The sequence below is a fragment of the Hydra vulgaris genome, chromosome 01 (assembly GCF_038396675.1).
Source record: "Hydra vulgaris chromosome 01, alternate assembly HydraT2T_AEP".
NCBI classification, from domain to species: Eukaryota; Metazoa; Cnidaria; class Hydrozoa; order Anthoathecata; family Hydridae; genus Hydra; species Hydra vulgaris.
In genome coordinates this window covers 54929038-54951923 of record NC_088920.1, presented here as the reverse complement: position 1 = coordinate 54951923, position 22886 = coordinate 54929038, and the positions used below count along the sequence as shown (strand labels likewise).

At 27.9% G+C, this 22886-nt stretch overlaps 2 protein-coding genes across 2 annotated transcripts; both read right to left on the bottom strand.

Moving 5' to 3' along the window:
• Positions 1-3782: 3782 nt before the first annotated feature.
• On the bottom strand, positions 3783-4109 carry LOC136074558 (ARL14 effector protein-like). The gene has a single exon (XM_065786890.1). It carries the CDS (start codon positions 4107-4109, stop codon positions 3783-3785), a length of 327 nt encoding a protein of 108 aa, XP_065642962.1.
• Positions 4110-5648: 1539 nt separating this feature from the next.
• LOC136074557 (piggyBac transposable element-derived protein 4-like) lies at positions 5649-6117 on the bottom strand. The gene is made up of 2 exons (XM_065786889.1): positions 6105-6117; positions 5649-6013 (listed from the first exon to the last, which is right to left on the bottom strand). Exons 1-2 carry the CDS (start codon positions 6115-6117, stop codon positions 5649-5651), a joined length of 378 nt encoding a protein of 125 aa, XP_065642961.1.
• Positions 6118-22886: the final 16769 nt, after the last annotated feature.

Sequence of the window (22886 nt, the reverse complement as noted above, 5' to 3'; positions counted from 1 at the left end):
TATTATTGGCTTCAGTACATACATCGACTATCTTATAGCCAACTGCTACAAGGGAGTGCTACTACATCGACTATCTTATAGCCTATTGCTACAAGGAAGTGCTGCTAAATCGACTAAGGGTTTGGCATGGGGCAGCATCTTTTTTTTTTATTATTATTTCACTTAATATTTCTAATGTTTAAAAAGCATCCTCTGACGAGAGCGCAACAAGCGAAAATATAAAATTATTTTAGGCCGCTTAACTGCAGTATTACCGAAAAATGGATGACAAAGGTGACAATAAAGCACTTCTCAATAAAAGTAAGGAAAGAAAAATTGAAGATAAGAACAGATCATTTCATGGTAATTGGACAGAAAAATACGCATTTATTGAAAAAGAAAATAAACCTGTGTGTTTAATTTGTTATACTGAACTAGCTCATAATAAGACATGTAATGTTAAACGTCACTATGAAACAAAACATGTGTTTTTCTGAAGAATACCCAAAAAACTCATGTCACAGAAAAAATAAAATCAAGTTGCTTAAAACAATATTTAAAAATCGACAAATTAATATTTTATCTTCCAGCAAAAAATTAAATATTACAACAGAAGCAAGTTTTATTATAGCTTGGAACATTGCAAAAAGTAAACATCCTTACACCGATGCAGAGTTTGTAAAACAAAATCTGTTTGATGTGATCTCAGTTTTAGATCCTAATAATAGCGAAATTCAAAGGCTAATTTCAAATATTTATGTTTCTCGACATACAACTGAAAGAAGAATATCTGAGATTAATGTCGAAGTTGAACAGCATTTGTTAAATGACTTAAAAAATTGTGAAGCATTCAGTTTAGCATTCGATGAATCAACAGATATTCAAGATAAACCTCAAATGGCAGTATTTGTTAGATATGTAACATCATATGTACTTGTGAAAGAAGAGTTGCTAGATTTAGTAGAGCTAAAAGATACAACTCGTAGAATTGATTTAAAGGAAGCCCTTGACACTGTTCTGGTGAAAGCCAATGCTCCTAAGAACAAGCTTGTTAGTGTTGCTACAGATGGTGATTCATTGTGTGATTCATCAAGAACATTTAGCAGCAAAACATTTTAACTTTCCAATTGTTTTTAAATCAGTGGTGGAGATTGTAAATTATATTCGATCTAATGAATCATAGACAGTTGGGTTATTCCATATGAAATCACCTAGTTTTTCAAAAGTGCCCCAGGGTATCACCTCAAATTTGCTTCAAATTTTGACCACCCACAGCTTTTATGAAAAAAATACAATCCTGAAAATTTCAGCTTGATTTACCAATCCGTTCAAAAGTTATAATTGAATTAATATTGACCAAAATCAGAAAAATTTGAGTATCTGGAGCTTACAGTAGATTTTTTTGATTTTTACCAGATCATAACTTTTTAAATAAAATAGATGATCACCTGAAATTATTTAGGGTAATAGTTTTTCACCCAATTTATCTATTTTTGTAAGTGTTTTTAACTGATTTTAAACAGCTTTTGAGTTCTTGTACCTCAAAGTTGCTAAATAACACAATATTAGGAAAAATTTTGTAAACTTTAATGTGCTACAGTCCAATACCAACAGACAAGCTGTGCCAATTTTTTGTTAGTTTTGTGTACTTAGAGTAACCACTTGTGGAAAATTAGAGTTGTATGTTAAAAGTTATTTTAGCACTTGCAGCAGCCTGTTAAAATTTCACTTCTTTAAAAAAATACGATAAATTACATTAACTTTGTAGGCATAGAAAGTAGCGTAGACAGTTAAAATAAATTATGAAACTTTTTACTGGCAAAGTTCTATATATAGACAATCACCAAAAAAAATTAAAGACCTATACTCTTTCTTATGACATGATTTTAGCATTTTGAGTGCAATGCTTTTTTAGTTTAAAAAGATACCTATTAGCGCAAGTTATATTATACTTCAAAAAAATTAAAAATGCTGAAAGAAGAAGTGTATATACACATGAAACACAAGTACACTAATTTCTTTATATCTGATTTAATTAACTCATAATACTTTCATAACCATTATTAGCAAGTTTGTAGTCACAAGCACTTCTACCCTTAATGGATGGGGCACTTATTTGACATACAACTTTGTCAAATGGAAACCAACATTGACTTGATCGTGCATCATTAGTCCATTTTAAATTTAATTTGTTTCTATGTATGAGTTTTACATTAACATCTTGGTTTTCATTACAAATCTCAAGTACAAGCCCAATGCACCATTCATCATCATAAAAGCATGTATGTATTTTTGCCAAACTGGTAAATGTATTTACCAGTTTGGCAAAAAAAGGATCTTTTTTTGCCAAGTTAATATTATTCAGCAAATGGATATCATAGACAGTATCGCTAGATATTCTCCATAAAAATAATTTCTCTCCACCTGGTAAAAACTGTGATAGCTTCTTAAGTCTGGGACTGTGCTCATCTCTTCATATCGTTTAAGTTAAAATAAATTCATGATTTTTGATATTATCACTTGAAATGTAAAATAATTTAACACCTTTAATGTTTTTTTTCAGCCCATGTAAACAGTTCATTTTGTGTGAGAATCTGGTTTGCATTTGCTCGTAGACTCGCTTTTGCTGCTTCTCTTTTTATAGTTCCTCCTATTCCATCACATAGACTTTTGCCATGGGATGTAGCAAAGAAGTGGTGCTCAGCATTTATGTTGTGATCTTCAAGATGGTACATGTGTTGATGTAATGTTCTTTTTGCCTCTGATAAGTAGGAGGATTGTGTTTCTTTGATAAAGTGGTGACAAAGATCATACAAAGTTTCACTTAGAGTTTCAATAAACTCAATAATGCTTGTTTGGACACCTATTATTTGTATATGATATGATCATCAAAATCAAAATCGTCATTTTCAAACACATTTTCCAAGTGTTTAAATTTACTTTACCAGGGGAACTGGAACATAGATGGAATATGCAGCTTCGACTATATATATTACAAACACATACTTTCATCAAATCTTTATAATGTATTAAATGGCCCTTTGGTAAAGCAGCGCACATCAACTTAGTTTTTTGATGATAAAAACATACGCTAACTGAGCTACTTCCACTACTGTCAACTGTAATGCACCACTTTGACCTTGGTTCACAGAACTTGATGAATCCAACTTGAGTTTAGGTAAAACTTCTTAAACTCAAGATAAAGTTCCTTTAATTGAACTAATATTAAACATTTTTGTTTATGAACTTCTACATTACTTATACGCACAGAAACAAAGTCTTTTTTTCCTGGACATTGTCTTGTGAACTCTTTGGGTTCATAAATTTTAATGCCTTTTTGTTTAACATTATCTTCCTAAGGCTGTCCTATTTTAGCCTAAGGTTTAGCAAGTATTCCTTTTTCATTTTTTCAACTTTCGAGTTTTTTCAATTGACCAACTATCAGAAGTTAGTGTCAGTAGTTGAACTTTTTCTTCCTTCAAACTTATTTTCATTTTATTTTTTATTGCATCTAACAGTTGGTCTAAATCATTACAGTTTATACATTTTTGATCTTTTTCCGATACTTTAGCTTTTAGGTCTATATCCAATGACACTACTAGGTTTGTCATACTTGTTGCAAATTTTTTAGCTTTTTGCTTTCCATATCCTAATTTTTCGTGTCTTCTTACATTTTTGAGTGGAGATATTTCCAATAAAGACACTCTTATTAAGAGTTGTTTTATCAAGGTCTGAACAACTCAAATCTTCTTCAGCAGCTTCATCTTGACTACCTTCTGTAATTTTTTCAAGTTTGAATTCATTCATACAGTTAGTAAAAACTTTTTGACCAGGTTTGATTTTAAGTTATTTGCTATTGATATGTTAACTTTACACAATCCCTTGATAGTTTTTTTCTTGTGGACTTTAAATGGATCACAACAGTATTTTTGAAGTGCTTCATATCTAGAAATATAGGCATTTTTATGGTGAAAACATATCTCCTCATTTGGTTCGAAAGTGTATCCTATCCTTTGCATTAAAACTTCAATATCAGTATCTTTTAGTCTTATTCTTCCTATAATTCTACAATATAACATTTTATCACAATCTTCATTTAAAACTCTTCTCACACAACATTTCTCTGACATTTTTAACTAATCTAAAAATATTAAAGTTAAACATGTAACATTATCTAAAAATAAAACTTTTACTTTTTGGTTCTTGCAATATTAAAAAATAAAATAATAAAATCCAGAAAATACTGTGCAGATTTAGATTTATTACAAACTTTAGAAGCAATTGAAGTATTTTACACTCAAATTATAACCATGTGAAAATTATATTATTATAATTATGTTATATGCATAACATTTAACATATACATATTATATATATATATATATATATATATATATATATATATATATATATATATATATATATATATATATATATATTATATACATTATATATATATATATATATATATATATATATATATATATATATATATATATATATATATATATATAATATAACATATATATTTAACATAACATTTAACAATACATATTATAAAATCACATCATATAAATTAGACTAAGACACTGATAATTTTATTTTATGAAAAACTGATTACATTTATTTAGGGAAAAACTAAGTCATAGGGCTACAATCATGTTATGAGATAGAGTATAGGTCTGTAATTTTTTTTCGGTGATTGTCTATATATAGAACTTTGCCAGTAAAAAGGTTCATAATTTATTTTAACTGTCTACGCTACTTTCTATGCCTACAAAGTTAATGTAATTTATCGTATTTTTTTAAAAAAGTGAAATTTTAACAGGCTGCTGCAAGTGCTAAAATAACTTTTAACATACCACTCTAATTTTTCCACAAGTGGTTACTCTAAGTACACAAAACTAACAAAAAATTGGCACAGCTTGTCTGTTGGTATTGGACTGTAGCACATTAAAGTTTCCAAAATTTTTTCTAATATTGTGTTATTTAGCAGCTTTGAGGTACAAGAACTCAAAAGCTGTTTAAAATCAGTTAAAAACACTTACAAAAATAGATAATTTGGGTGAAAAACTATTACCCTAAATAATTGCAGGTGATCATCTATTTTATTTAAAAAGTTATGATCTGGTAAAAATCAAAAAAATCTACTGTAAGCTCCAGATACTCAAATTTTTCCGATTTTGGTCAATATTAATTCAATTATAACTTTTGAACGGTTTAGTAAATCAAGCTGAAATTTTCAGGATTGTATTTTTTTCATAAAAGCTGTGGGTGGTTAAAATTTGATGCAAATTTGAGGTGGTACTCTGGGGACCATTAGGTGATTTGATTTGGAATGACCCAGTTTAAAAATTTCATTAGTGAATTGGATCTTGCTGACAAACCAAGTGACTTGTCGTTTTACTGTGCCGTAAGGTGGCTTTCAAGTAGTGACGTTCTTTATAGTTTTGCAGAATTATTTATTGAATATCAATAGCATCAGTTGGACTTTGTTTTTCGGTATAAATTCTGAAACAGTACATGTATCCAGAGTCTACACATAGGCAAAATAGTTTTATTCCAAATCTGGCTCTTTTAAGAGGAAGATATTGTTTAAAGAGCAGTCTTCCTTTCCATAGTAACAATGACTCGTCTACTGCAATACATTGATTTGGAGTATAAACACTTTAAAAATTTTCAAAAAGTTTCTCTATAACTCGATTTGGATCATTAGGGTTTGGTAAATTTTGGTTATCATTTATATGAAAAAACTTTAATAGTAAATTAAAGCGATTACGAGACATAACTGTATTAAACACAGGTGTTTGAAATATTTTATCAGTTGACCAATAAAAATGTGTAGCAGGTTTATGAACTAAACCCATAATCAAAATCAAACCTAGAAACTTTTTCATTTCAGAATGAGTTGTTGGGTTCCAAAAACGAACATAGGAATGTTTTGGTATATTTCTGCACGTTTCAATAAATTGTTGAGCAAAAAAATTAGTTTGAACAACTAAATGATGTAATAAATCATCAGTAACAAATAACACTGATCAACAAATAAAATTTTATTGTGCATATCTTGTTAACTAGGTGGTTTTTTAAAACAAATTAAATATGCTGATTTCAAATATGCAAACCATTTTTCACCATCACGTCAAGTTGTAAAGATATTTGGGTTCAAATCTTTAGTATTTAAGGTAAAGTCCCTAATATTGTCGAAAAAAAAGTTATTCAAAAGTATGTCAACCTGGGTCTCAAAAGAAGCGTATTTTCATAGAGATTTTAGAAAAGGTAAATATTTTTACTTAAAATTTATTGACAAAAAAAGTTATGTGAAAAAATGCTGAAGACTTTTAAGAAAATTTTAACAAAATGTTTCTCAGCAATAATACAAAAAGTACTTATTTTTATTACAAACAAATACCATTTTTAAAATCTCTATGAAAATACGCTTCTTTTGAGACCCAGGTTGACATACTTTTGAATAACTTTTTTTTCGACAATATTAGGGACTTTACCTTAAATACTAAAGATTTGAACCCAAATATCTTTACAACTTGACGTGATGGTGAAAAATGGTTTGCATATTTGAAATCAGCATATTTAATTTGTTTTAAAAAACCACCTAGTTAACAAGATATGCACAATAATATTTTATTTGTTGATCAGTGCAATTGGTAATATGTTATTGGTCTAGAGTCAGAAATCTCAACATTAAACCCAGGTTGAACTAGGAACTGATATAGTGTAGGTAATTCACCATTTGCAGGCTTCCATGTAGTGTTTAAAAAGTTGGGACAAGTCCATAGGTTGCTGATTTGATTTTTATTTAATATATGATAATATAAAGGAGTTTCAACTTCCATTTCTTTGATATTCTCGTTGTCTACATCTACAATAGCACGATCTTCATCAAAATTGTTTATATTTATTTCAATGTCTTCAACATTAGTACAATCTTCATTAAAATTGCTAATATAAAAAGATGTGGGTATTAATTAGTCAGTTTGCCCTATATGTAAAGCATTTATACATATATAAAAATAATATCTGGTTTTCCGGTAAACGATAAATTTCAAAATCGGACTCAGCGAAGCTTGATACTTCTAACCAATCAAAACAGGGATCGATCTCAGGAAATAGCCGCTGTCACCACTGATCTCAAAATATAACTGGATAGCTGGTTCTATTGTTTTTTCTGAAAAAAGTTGAAGCTAAAATTGGCCTCCCAAGATGGCGGCGATTTTAGTTCCTAGCGGTGAAACCAATATACATTTTAAATGGCTATATCAAGTTACTAAAAAAAATAATTAAATAAGCTTATAAATTTGTTAAAAATAAAAGAAAACAAAGGAATTTTACAAATATTAGAGAAAAAAAGAAATTATTTTTTTGTATAATTGAATTTATTATTAAATGGCATTTACAAATTTAGTTAAGTCTTATGTATAAGTATTGGGAACTAAAAATTATAAGTCTTATAGCTTTTAGTTCCCAATGCTGTATGCTAGAAGGTTAATAACATAACAGTATGATAAACGGCAATCATTTCTACCCTTTATATTCTCTACTACTATATACTCTATTTTTTGTAGCAAGATGACATTTTGTACAAATTCTACATGAATTGTTAACTGAGTGCTGTGGATATACAAAAACTTAGGGGTTCCTTCTAGAATTATATTATACTTGAATTCTATTATTGCATAAACTATTTGAATAAAATATTATTAAGTGTCACTTATACTGGTAAAAAAAAACCAGGTCTGAATTATAGTTATTTATAACAACTTTTAAAACAAATAAAAAGTAAATAATAGTTTCTTATAGTTTGAAGGATAATCACTCAATACAATTGAAGAAACAAATGTATATAAAAATACATTTGTTTGAAAAAAATTTATTTATATCTTTATATAGAAATGTTCAAAACATTTCCTTCTCTTTGAAATATCTCCTTAACTTTAATTAAATATCCTGCTTACCTGTTGTTAAGTATTATGGTTATATATTACAGCTTGCTGACTTTTTTTATCTTAATGAACTGCAAATAGCTGTTAAATAATTTTATAAATATGTTGTTGAGTTTATTTGCATAATAGATTGATAATATGACATTAAATTCAAGAAAATGATTTGCTAAAGAATATCATTAGTCTTTAAGAGATTACTGCCACACAAATGATCTTGTATAATCGAAAAACTGATTTCATTGGATATTTGGCAGCAATTAAATCTGCTCAAGGTATTTCTTGACTGGGTTGAAAAAGAAGGTTCACCATTAAATTATTTATTATCATATAAGCTCAGTCAAAACCATCTAGAGCTCTTTTTTGGTGCTGTGAGATCTGCAGAAATGTTTAACAGCAATATCAATTACCAACAATTCACATATAAATAACTTTTTATGCAAAGTACCGTTTAATTTTCAAATGAAAACTGCAGCATCAGAGATAAAACTCATATATATGTTTAAGACGATTCTTTTGGTGATTTTAGTTCTAAAATATCTTTTACTGAAATTTAATTAATAAGAAAATATGATTTGTTGGAGAGAGAACCAACAGTTAGTGATCACGATAATGCAGATATTCCAAACTGCAACAATCTATTTGAATACAAAAAAAATTTGATCCCATATATTGCTGGATACGTAGATAAAATGACTTCAAAAAAAAAATCCTCATTAAATGTCAGAATGCACTAGTACTCCCTTTCCATTTAAAACAAAATAGCTTTTTAAAATTCAAAGACAGGAGGTTTGATTAAACCAACCAAGTGTTACATGCAAAGAAACAGAAAGGTGTTTCCAAATTAATTGGTTGTTTTAATAAATTGCCTCTTTCCAAATGAAATTGGAAATCAAAATGCATTAGCAAGTGCTGCTTTGAGATCAGTCGATTTCTTGAAAATAATAATTGATCTAGCTCATCATGTTTGACTCAACTATAAGTGATAACAACATATTTTCCTTGTTTTAGCTCATTTGGCAGTTTGGCTGTCAAATTAACTAGAAAAATAAATATGTATATATATATATATATATATATATATATATATATATATATATATATATATATATATATATATAATAAAATAATATGACACAAATAACTAAATAAAAAAATTCTAGAAGGAACCCCTGAGTTATGTGTACTCACAGAGCTCAGCTAATAGTTCATGCAGCATTTGTAAATTTGTGATATCTATTTGAAAAACTAATTTCATAATAGTTTATTTTAAAAAGATATTTAGCTGCCTACCATGCAGTTATGTTATTAACCTTCTAGCACACAGCATTGGGTAGTTAAGAACTAAAAGGTGCATAAATTGTATTATAAACAATATTAAACAAATAATTTATAGTGAAACTAAAATTAAAAGAAAGTAGTTAAATGAAAAATAAACAAAATATGAATAAAATTGTTTCAGTTTTTCAAACTTAAAATAATTATTCGAAAGTTGTTTGGAAATTGTTAACTTGTATAACTACTAGTTCCTTATTTGTTCTTTACTAATGTTAAATAAACTAATTCTTAATTAAAAAAAACTAAAAATTTTTATCTTATTTAATAACATTTATTTATCTTTAAAAAAGCAAGATATTATTATAATATCTTGCTTTATTAATAATAATAATTATACAAACTTATTGTTTAGAATATATTTTGTTAAACAATAGAGAAATTTACGTAAATATGTAATATTGCCTTTTTTTTTAATTATTGTTATGTAAAACAAAAAATCATATTTGAGGCATGTACATTTCATAATATTTATATATGTAAATGACATATAAGTTCGTAACAAAAATTTCTTTATTTGTAATCAACCGAAACCGTCGCCATCTTGGGAGGCCAAAACTGGCTTCAAAAAATTTGCTGCGTACGCTATCCAGTTATATTTTGAGATCAGTGCGCTGTCACGTTAAATAAGTAGATCGTTAAATAAGTAGACAGTCAGTTCTGCGCAAGCGTAACGCCTGCGCAGATACAGCGCAAAGCTTCTGTTAAGTTGGTTATCGTTAAATAAGTAGCCTTGTTTCTGTTAGGTATAAACTCAAAAAACAAAAATAATTTTTAAATTTTTTAAAATTATATAATTAAAATGCCAGTCTATAATTACTCTGTTGAAGATGTTTAGCAGTCCCTGATGGAATAATAAATTATTATAATAAAAAAGTGTCAACTTTGTGGTATGTGTATATATAACCTACTATTTAAGTTAAACTTTTATATAATTTATAATTAAGAGGTTATTATTATTTTATATTATTTTATGTTTCTGAAGTTAATTTTATACTATGTCTCAGCATCTCAAAACCCACAGTTGTTTTGGGACTTCCGTTTTATGCATTGACTTATTTGTCAATTTTGCTCAGAACTATTAGTCAATTTTGCTATGTATTTAAGAGTTGCAATTAAGTATTACTAGAAATACTTATTGAAAACAATCTAAAACCAGATTAACTGTAAATTTATTTTGGATTTGAATCTAATTTTCAGAAAGTGACCCTAGGTACAGTTTAAAAAAAGCTGATTGTACCTAGGGCCACTGATTTTTAAACCCTTTTACTTGATGGAATTTTATTAGTTTAAGTCAATATACTTATACTAATACAAAGTAATTAGTATAGAGATGTGATCGTATTAGTTTCGCCTTCTTTAGACAAGTCTGGGGCCTTGAATTTGGGCATTAAAAAAATCTGGCTATAGGTACACAAACTTCCCTTAGACCTTATTGTACCTCTTGCCTTAATAAAACTTGAAAAAATATATTATTACAATTACTGATAATTGAAGTAAATATATTGAAAAATTAACAATTTATGCAACTACTTTATTTTATAGATTTTTGGTACTCTTCAAAAAACTCTAAAATTTTAGATTATTTGATAAAGTCTGCTTATTTTCCTTAAACCAATCAATGAGAAAAAAGTTCAGAGTTTAAACTAGTAGCGGTAAAGGTTTGAAAAAAGCTATTTGTTAATGATAGTATTGTTGTAAAAAGGGGCTGTCGAAGTTCAAATTTTTCTAAAGTTTTCTTTAAAGTTTGTCAATACAGTCTAAAGACAAGGCCTTAGATATATTAAGAGACTCACCTGGCTGGCTTGATGATACCTTGATTGATATAGCACAAAGTTTGTTTTTATATCAGCTTTCTAAAATATTTGGGTTTCCAAGTTTAAAATATCTGAATTTTTTGCATTTTTAGTTATTTTAATTCAGGTGGTTTTTCAGAAGGTTACAGTTGTATGCAAACGATTAATGTTAGAAAATCATATTGGGTGTTTCTCAGTAATGTGTCCTGATGTTGTTTTACATTGGAAGTGTGTTGATTCACTCTTTAATAGTTTAAGTAAAGGTGATGCGCCATTGTTTGTGCATAGAGTTGCACATGAAAATGATTATGATCTTTTCTTAAAAGGAGATGCAATGGTTTTGTGTAGCAGTATCAACCTAAGTTTAGTTATATAAAAAGATAATGACATGTGGTAGCGTTACCTGAAATGTATTGAGAATGGTAAATTAGAGATGTTTCCTTTTGTTACTGTGTTATGCTGTCATAAACAGGGTGTCTTTAGTACTATCAATGTTGTGAATATATCCTGTTATTTCTACTGTTTTTGTTTTTATGACATATTTGAATATTTAAATTCAATCAATATACATAAATATGTTTTTTTTGTTTTTTCTTGTTGGTTTGTTTATGTACCTTATGTTCTAGTTAATATTTAAAAAATTCATTACTTATTGTATTTTTGTATGTGTCTTATAGATGTCTAAAAGTATACAATTGGCTAATTTAGGTCAACTATTGTTTCTTCTTTATTTTGTTATTGGCATGATGACTTGTTTTACTCACTTTGTAGTTTTTTTTTTCTTACTGTCATCAGTTATTCAACTAGGGTTATCGATATAATATATATTGCCTATATCTTATATCGATATATCGATATAAGATATAGTCAATAGATTCAGTTATTAAAGTCAGTTCTTTATTTACATACATTTTGTTGCAGTTGCACTTGATTATAGCTACTATTACAACTTTTAATTATAATGAGATATTTGATCAATTTTTTATAGAATATTGTGAAAGTATAGACTATTCTGGCATGTTGATATATGGCTGTTTTAACATTTTTAACATTTATTTGATTTAAAAATTCAAATCCTTCAATTAGAGTTCATTCTGTAAATCAATTTATTGACATATATTAATCAATGCATTTATTAAGTACTCTTCTGGCACAAAAGCATTTTTATAATTATTTTATTTATTTGTTGTGATTTTATTTATATTATACTATATTTCTACTCTATGTAGGCTTGTAATTCCATGTGGAAAAATCGAATTTCTTCCGATAATGCCCAAGTTTCAACCAAGTTAAATTTTTTCAAAAGGACTTAAAAACCATGTTGTTTTATTTTGCTATTTATATTCTGTAAGGATATTATTTTTCTCATTGATGTGTAAGGATATTATTATAATGATTTTATTTTCAAAATAAAGTTTTAGTGTAGCATGAAGTGTGTTGTTTCTTTAATATCGCTTGTATTTAAAACATTCTCATAGTAAGAAATAGTAAACTAAGTTTAGGTCACATTTTATTATTATTGCGTTATGCATACATTAAGATCGCTAAAATCGTCGAATAATACCCGTCTAGGTTGTTATTCAACGGTAGTACAGTAGTGGTGCAGTGGTAGAGCGCTCGCCTCATAATCAAAAAATTCTGAGTTCGATCGCCACCACGTCCCTGGCAGTACCGCGCTCAACTTGTTTCTCCGCGTAGCGATCTTGATCGTCATGGTTTGTGTTTCGAAGTTATAGAGTTGAGAGAGGGTTGTAACAACAACTAAAGCAGCCTCTTCGACTGTAGTGTCTTTTTCGGCTTTGAGGAGGTAAATTAACACACAAAAAAAGGCTAGACACGAATTAATAAATTCTTTTCTTTTTTCTGGGATAACATCAGAATGCTGTCCTTACTATTTATCTGCGTAGAATCAAGTAACAATTAAAAATTTTACAATCGTTTAGTTTAAGGGTTAAGGATAAATAATTTAACGTAAAACATTTTGCTAAAATGAACAGTTAAATTATTTAGGAATACAATAAACTTCCTTGTGAGATGACTATTTTATAATATCATTAATACGGGTGAATGGCCTATCAAAAAGCTTTTTCTTAAAAATATATTTCTTGTCATACTATACTATAAAGATATAAATTGCGATTAGAATATACGTCGTGAGTTAAATATTATTATAAGTAGTAAATTATCACTATAAAAATGTTCTAAAGTAATAACAATTCGCATGGCAAAGAAAATGCTTTTAGTTCGGTTAACATGTTTTAATTTTAATTTGTTCGTCTGGGTTAACAAAATGCCTCGATTGTTCAGTTTGTCTACTTATTTAACGATCTACTTATTTAACGTGACTTAATACGTTAAATAAGTATCCGTAAACAAACGCATGCGCAGAATATCATTTTGTCTACTTATTTAACGATCTACTTATTTAACGTGACACCGCTCGTAACTTTTTTATTGAACGCCATTTTTGTAAACGTAATAAAATATAGCAGCAATGTAAATCCGTATTATTCCGGCTAAGTGGTATAAAAATAATTTCGGTAGCCGGAAATATCCGGCAGACTTTTCTTTAAAAAATATCCATGAATATTGTAATAGAAATACCATTGAGAGAACAGGCAATAACAATTAATAAAACCAACATTATAAGAAAGTCTATGTAACGCTGCCGGAATATTCCGGCATGGTATTATTTTTATTTTCAAGCGCCGGAAATAGTCGGCACAATTTATTAAGCGGTAGTTAAAGGATTAAATGTTTTTTGCTTGAAAAGCAGAAGACATTTGAAATCTTTGACGATGTGAATTTTTTGCAAGATCTTTTATTTTTAACTGATGTAATGTAACATTTACAAAATCTGAGTTTGTCGCTTCAGGGAAAAGAAAAAATATATCTGATCTTGCTCAGACTATATTTAGTTTTCAAAAAAAAATTGCTCTATTTCAGAAAGATCTTACCTTAAAAACTTTTAATCATTTTACTCAAATGAAGAAGATGATTCATAATCCTACAATTCAGTATGATGGTCATAAGATTGAATCATACTGGGAAAAACTACAGAATTTATTTGAAGACTTTCAAAACAGGTCTAAAGATTTGTATGCTCTTTAATCATCATTAGCATTTTTAGTTAACCCTTTTTTAACGATATTATTAGTGTTGGTTTTCCAATACCAGAAAATATACTTGAAGAAACATCTCAATTTGAAATAGAATTACTAGATCTCCAAGAAGATCAAAATCTTCAAATGCTCCATAAAACACTAGCTTTATTAGATTTTTGGAAAATGGTTCCTGAAGTTAAGTATCCTAAACTAAAAAGGATTAGTATAAAACTTATTTCAATTTTTGGTTCAACATATACATGTGAATCTTTATTTTCGACTAAGAAATTTATTAAATCAAACTATCGTGCCAATCTAACTAGTGAACATTTGTTACAATTACTTAGAATACCAACTACAAGCTTGAAAACAGATTTTTAAAAACTTACCAGTATTTATGAAAATCTTAGTGCCTAATAAATTTATAGTAAATTATGCAAGTTATTATACAAGAAGAATTTTCTAATGGTCTTTTACAAATAATAATTGATGTTATAAAAAGTATTCTCTCTGTTATGTCTAATTTTTTGCTGAATGTAATAAAATAAGAAATAAAAGTAGTTTGAACTTAATTGAAATTTTTTTTTGTGTAGTCGTTTATTTATTTGATATTTTGCAGTTTTAGTAACTTATGTAACTTATGCTATTAAGTGGTTATAAGCAAGTTCAATTCGAATAAAAGCAAGTTTAATTCAAATACATTAAACTAATTTTTTTTCTCAAAGAAACCTTTTTATCTTTAGATTTTTATATTTTATAGCTTGCAATTATTTTTATAAGAAAATTTATGGTTGTTGTAATAGTGTTAATTCAAAAAAAAATTATGATTTAGAGATGCTTTCTCAATTTTTTCTACAAATGGTTTTCTAGTGTGAACAAAAAGGAATCAGATTTTATGTAGTTATGTTTACATTTAAAGAATAGCTTTTACTTTCTTTTAAAAAAGCTTTAACTTTTATTGTAAAAAAAAACTAAATACTAAATATAAATTGTGTACGTACTAAGTTTATTTAAAAGTACAATTTTCATTTAAAAAATCAAAATAGTGATGTATACAAAATCTAAATTAACATTCGCCAATTATTTTTTTTAAAGATGAAGTTGGCATAACAACATTTATTGCGGCTCTTCGGAACACGTAATTATTTATATGCGACTCTCGCGTCCGAAATTCTGGCCAGCGCTGTTCTAAACGTTAGATCGACATTTAGTAAACGTATATATAAAAAAAGTTTGAAATATACTTTTCAAATCAGTCGTCAATTTTTTAGTCAATGATAGGTCGCTAAACGTTTTATCTATTTTTCGACCGATTTTGATTAAATACGAACCAATCTGTGTTTACTGGGTAAAGTCTGGTGAGAAGGAATTCTAGTGACTTCCTTCTCGGTATCTTAGAAATTAAAGGTCCGAAGGAAGTAATCAAACCAGTGCCATTCAATAAATGCATGCATACTATGATTTGTCTGATATTGGATTGGATTAAGCTTATTGGACTGTGTTCTAACATAACATTCAGTAACACTGGTAAAAGTAAAGATGCCGTAAGCATTATTATTTGTTATTCCCAAGAGAAACCGGTTCTTTGTTTAATGTTAAGAAATCACATCTATGAAAGGCATAAAATTTATGTGACAAAAGAAATTTTTGGTCTGCCAAAAGGTCCCTGCAAGAAGCTTTATGTAGTTTGCCAAAAACTAAGGCCGTAGATTTAAGATGATGTAAATATACTTGAAAGAATTGTAATGTTTAATTGGTCTTAAGTGGCTTTTTGGTTCAGATAAATATTGTTCAAACTGTATATTCAGATAACTCAAATATACCACTGTGCTAATTCAGAGACAAAAAAAACGTATTAGTTCATTTAATGTGTTTTTTTTTCAATCCTTTTTAAGGCTGCGACAAACTACAATGTTTTTTTGCATGGATTCTTCATTCTCAAAATTTAAAGAATTTGCAGCAGTAGAAAAGGTTTTTTATCAGAGGCTCAAGCATCATACTCAGTATCTTTCCCCACAACATGTAGTTTTGCTAGTAAAGAACTGAAAACTAAAGATAAGAAAAAAATGTTGAAGAAGATGCTTTCTTATGATATCTGTTATGTTATCTATTATGTTACCTTCTTATTGTATCTCAATGGTATCTCATGTTATATAACAATCAATATGGATTCAAAAAAATAGTTCTGCTGAACATGCAATACTTTAACTTAATAGAAGTTATCGTATATTTATCAAAAGCTTTTAACACTTTTGATCACAAAATTCTTTTTAGAAAACTACAACTCTATGGAATCACAGAGAATGTATTATTATTATTAAAAAACTATTTAAAAAATTGGAAACAATTTGTTAAAATAAATTCATCCTCTTCATCAAATTTATTAGATATATCATGCAGAGTTCCACAAGGATCCATACTAGGACCATTGCTTTTTTAAAATTATTTTAATGATCTCTTTAAAGCATCAAATTTAACAACAATTATGTTTGCCAATGACACAAATCTTTTTCTAACTGAAAATAACTTACCAACATAGTTTAACAAAATGAATTGCGAACTCATTAAAATTTCTAACTGGTTTAAGTCAAACAAACTATCAATAAATATTGAAATGGATTACTAAATGGATTCTAATTTACTCGGTTTAAAAAAAAATCTACTTTGGAATATACCTTCTTTGTTTATTGATAATACTGAAATAAAGAGAGCTAAAGTTACCAATTTCTTGGGTGTTTACATTGATGTTAACCTCACGTGGAAAAATAATGTTAACAATATAAACAATAAAATTGCTAGAAGTATAGGAATACTATACAAATCAAGAACTTTTTTAAGTAAATATACTTTAATTCAATTATATTACTCATTTATTCATTGCTATATTAATTATGTTAATACTGCATGGGGTGGTGTAAATAAAAGTATACTAGAACTTCTTTATCGTCAACAGAAGCATATTGCACGTCTTATAAACTTTAAAGACCATTTTACTTATGCCAGGCCTCTTTTACTTAAAATGAATATTCTAATGTATATCAACTTAATGTCTATAATATTCTTTGCTTTATGTATAAATGTAAATTAACAATTCCCCTTACTCTTTTTATAATTTATACTCACATGAAAAAACAAATAAATAGTATCTTCGAAATGAAAATTTTACCCAAATTTTATACAAATTTTGATAGATCTTGTATCTCTTATTGAGGAGCTTTTTTATCGGGTGGACACGGAAAAATCCGGTCAACTTTAAATTGAGATTTCTCTAAAACCACAAATGATTTGCAAAATATTTCGGAAACAATTTGTGAAGCGTAAAAAAGTTGTGAATTTTTTTTTGCAAAAATCCATCGACTTTATATCGCATAATTGCTAAACGTACATATGTTGCAAAATCTAATACTGTCATAGATATTATAATCAAGTTCAAGGTTACTCAGAGTTACTTTAAAGGAAAACCTGGAAGTGGAAGAAAGAAAACTTTCCACAAATCTTAAAAGGTAAAGTTGACTCTCAGTTCAATAGCAAGAAATCCGAACCAGTCATAGCGAGATCTAGCGAGAAAATTCAAGACTTTGTATTCTTATACCAAAAAAGTACTTAAGAATGTTCGAACTAAAGCATTTTATAAGAAAAATACATTTAAAAGAAGCTTAAATGGTGAAATTCAACGCGCAAAGAAGTTGGTTAAAATAATGTTGGATAAAAGTATGTGCATAATTGAAGTTGACGAAACATATTGCAAGGCAAATTTTTCACAACTTCATGGTCAACAATTTTACTATAAAAATAAAGATAAACCTGTTGATGATCAATTTAAATAAATTCAACTAGAAAAATTTGCATCCAAGTCCCTTGTGTGGCAAAATATTTGTAGCTGTGGTATGCAGTCCTTATGTTTTCTCACTAAGAAGACCTTGACTGCTGATCTCTACATCAAAGAATGCCTTTAAAAAAAACTTGCTATTTATGAAAAAACACTAATACTGATATCTCTTTTGGCCAGATCTTGCTGCTTCTCACTATTCTGAAAAAGTTCTAGTCATGCAAAGATAGAAATGTAAAAATTGTTCCTAAAGATGCAAATCCTCCGAATCGTCCTGAAGAGCGCAAGATTGAAGATTCTGAGCAATAGTTTAGGAGTTCTTCGTAAGACAGGTGGAGTTACAAAAAATAAAAAAAACTTCCAAAAAAAGTGAATTAATACCACCAATAAGGTGAAAAAAGAAAAAGTCTGCAAAATGATTGCATTAACCCGCTATTAAACTCGATCTCTTGCCAAACAGCCCATCAAACCCAATAAAGTTAAGTTGAAACCCTTATTGATGTAGACACATTTAAAAAAAAATTGTAATAAAAAGGGTTTATGGTTTAAAAAAAATCTCTATTTAAAGTTTACCGGATTTTTCCGTGTCTACCCGATATGGAACAAAATAATTTTGAAATATATTAATTTTACTCAAGGGTGGAATAACAACATATTCAAACGAAAACTTAAACAGATCATTTTATCTATCGATAACATACTTTTATACTTTTTAATTTTTGAAAGTAAAATTTTTAAAATTTAATTCTTAGTATTTACATATATGAATGTGATGTGTCTTTTACGTTTATTTATTTTTACTTTCGACGAGAATATATATATTTAACACAATAAATGTAACGATGCAAATGAAAAACAAAGCGGTTCTCAACGACAAGGTCTTAAGGTCTTCTTCGAGATTCAGCTTTCTTCCTTTTACAAACTTAATTAATTTTGTAATCATTTTATTATATTATTGAAATTATTACAATTGTAAAACAACTAATATTGTAAAATATTTAAAATAAGAACAAAAAAAAGAAAAAGAAAAACCCTCAAATTTGAGGAATTGGGATATAAAGAAGACTGAAACTGAGACTAAAATTGTTCCTACGTTAAAATTGGAAAACTTTGTCAATAAAGAGGCCTTTCTTTTGTTCTTGTTGTTGGAGATCTTTAAGGATAAACGTCTGCTCAGGAAAATTAATAACTTAAAGTTTGTTTTTTTGTTTTAATTTTTGAGAGAAGTTAATGATGGGCTAAAAAGAGACTAAAAGATGCATTGAATAAAAAAATTTTTTTTGATACAAAAAACATAAGTTTACAAAAGTGAGGTCTTAAAAAAAGATTTTTTAACAAAGTTTAGATAAAAATTATAAAAAATTTAGTTACAAAGTCAACAAGATTTTGTCTAAAATCGAACTTATTTAAAACTCAAAATTAGTCTAATAAACATGTCTCAAAACGTCAACTGCTTTGAAAACGATAAAATTTATGTAACTTTGAGAAGCAAAGGATCAATGTGACAACGAGCTATTAAAGAATGATTTTTTGAAAATGATTAATACCATTTTCAAAATGGTATTAATACCATAATATGCTCTCAATAAATTAAAATGCTTTAATGGGTGGTTTTGCATATAAGAAGATATCTTTAATTCAAAGACTGAAAAAAAAAATTATGAAAAAACACTATGAAATCTATAAATGAACTAATGAAAATAATATTATCATTCTCTGCACCATTTGTTTATCACTTCCATGCTGTCTATGCTGGGAAAAAAAAAAGCTCCATATGTACTTGCTCAGGAATGTTTAGTATCTAGTGAATGTTACACCTGTCTTTAATTCAGTAAATAAAAAAAAGATTTATTTTTGAAATGAAGAAAAAGCATAAATATTATGTGTGAAATAAAAAATCAAAATATTTTTGCGTGAATCGAAAAAAAAAAGATTTAAACATAAAATGAAGAAAAAGCAAAGTAAAATATTTTTAAAATAAAGGTAGAGGGGAGGTGATAATGTAAGTTATAAGAAGTTATAGAAAAACAAAACTTGGAAGTAAATAGTAACCTCATAAAGACGGTTCTATACAAAATTCTTTCTATACAAAATAAAATATAGATTATATCATAGCTTTTGAGAAATGATCACAAAAATACTTTTATAAATAAATTGTTTTAAAAATTATTCTATTTTCTCATTGTTTTAAAGTAATAAATATTGGGTAGTATTTATAAAAACTATGAATAAAATTTGTATAAAGTATTTTTCCTAATTTAAAATTATTTTGATAAACACCGTGAAGTGTTTGATTTTTAAAACTCTTAGCTACAATAACAAACTGCCCAGCATCAATATTGTTTACTTTCTCAACATTAGCTAAAACCTTGTCAACTAAACTTTTAGAACCATTGGCAAACACCTTTTCTACTAAATCTTTTGTTAAGTCCTCAATAGCTTCAACTTGTTCAGGTTTTTTAAGCACGTCTTGCCGGTATTGTTTGGAAATTCTGCTAAAATGAAGAGAGAATTTGCTGTCGAACAAGGTATTCAATAGGACCAAATAACTTGACACTTTTTTTATCTTTCATTGCTCTCACTTTGAAGATTTTCTGGTGTTGTTTTATGCCTGTTACTTATCCAGGTATGAACTCTGATAAAAAAGTTTTTTATCGATAACATTTTATTCGAAAATTTTCGAAAATTGTGTTTTCGAAAATAAACCCTAGTTAAAACTGATAACGATGTAAAACGTTTCTTAAACTTTCTTTTTCAATACAATATTCTTCCCTTAATAAGCAAGCCGACTCCTGTAACTTTTCAAACCGAATCTCTCATTGATAAAATTTTTACTAACATTTTTACAACATGCCACATTCAAAGCGGAATCATAAAAAGTGATGTAAGCGACCAATTTCTACTTTTTTTATATCTGATTTTTATGAAAAAAGAAGAAAAAAAAGCTAAGTACTAACAGAAATAAAAAGGCAGATTATTGAATTTAATATTAAGGAATTTAGAAATTACTTACTCAAAGTAAACTGGAAACGACTACATACCTACAAAAATACTAATAAAGCATACGAATTTTTTAACGATGAGTTCTTCAATGCGACGACAAAGCGTTTCCGATAAAAGAAATCAAAACCAAGCTTAAAAGTCTATAGGATTATCCATGGATTACGGAAGGACTTACTAAATCTTTTGAGAAATAAATAAAATCAGTATGAAAAATACTTAAAAAAAATAAAACCTAAAAAAAAAAGAAAAAAAAATTATTTCTTTATTACAAATTTATTACAAAATAATATCAGGAATAACAAAAAAACTTGAAATATAATAAAGGAAGTGATAGGAAAAGAAAAGAAAACTCGGAATAATACTTTACCGAAGTATTTATGTACTAAGGATGAAAGAACATTTATTAAATTTATGAGAAAAAAAATATTGCAAAGTTTTAACAACTATTTTATTAACATGGGTAAAAACCTTGGAAAACAAAAAAAACTTGGAAAAATTTTTTAAATCATATGTAAAAGAAGTGGACTGTGTAAAGGATGAGCTCGAGGTATCGTTTGATGAACTTCGGTTGGCTTTTGATATGATAAAACCAAACAAAAGTGCAGATCTTAATGGTATAAGTCTTAGGGTATTCAATAATATCAAAAAGAGGTTCTTGATATTATTGAATACCCCTTATTTATTATTTTTAATCTTTCATTTAAAAATTGAATTTTTTCTGATCTTTTGAAACTAGCTAGAGTGGTTCCAATATTTAAAGATGGTGATATCTCAAAGATATATAATTATAGACCTATTGTAATACTCCCATATTTTTCTAAAATTCTAGAGCGAATAATGCATAATAGGGTTTACAATTATCTTACAACTTACAAAGTTCTAAATAATAATCAGTACGGATTTAGAAATGGACACTCGATAGAACATGTAGTAATTAAATTAGTTAAAAAAATATTAAATGGGTTTGAAAACAACCAATATACTCTTGCAGTGTATATACCATTTAAAAAATAATTTAAAATGGTTTTCTTCCTATCTTAAAAATCACAAACAATGTGTACCTCATGACAAAACCTAATCACTAAATTAGAAAACATTATCTGCGGAGTTCCACAGAGTCACTGATACTAGAGCCTAGCCATTCAGTGTAATGAGCATGAAAGTCACCAACAATAACGATATTCGCTATTGAATAAAGAGAGAGGGCTTGGTCAATTTGATCAAAAATAACATTAAAAAGAATGCAGTCTTGAGGTCAAGGAGAGCGATATAGAACAAAGAGAAAGGCGATATGGTTCTTAACGAAAGCACATAAAAGAGTAGTCCGTGGATTCAAACCCTGTTTCCGGACAAATGGGTGAATTCTTACGAATGTTAATGCCCAGACTAAGCATGTAACTATTGGAGTCTTTACGAATTAAAGGAAGATAACCATTAAAACTAAGATCACAAGATGAGACATCTGAACTCAAATTAATCGCACAAGGTGCAAGAAGGTCTGGTAAACTTTGAAAGATATAAGACTCAACAAAAGAAAAGTTACTTTAAAGACCACAAATATTAGTGAATGATAGATTTAGAGAACTTAATGGTGACGATGGTTTTTTGCGTTTTATAGTTTTTGGTACTTTAGTCATTTTTGAACTTGGTAAATATATTGACTCAAAGCACAGATAGTACTCAGTACACTACCTAATAGCCTAAGCAATTGTCTCATTACTATTAATAAACCATAAGCTATAACAAAAGGCTCTAAATGTGGTTTCAAAAATGCACATCAAAAGTATGAACAAGGACACCATCCATGCGCAACATGGCACTGTTAGTACTCTGATATTGTACAGCTGTTGATGGAATTAGCCTTTTAGTGAGCTACCAAAGA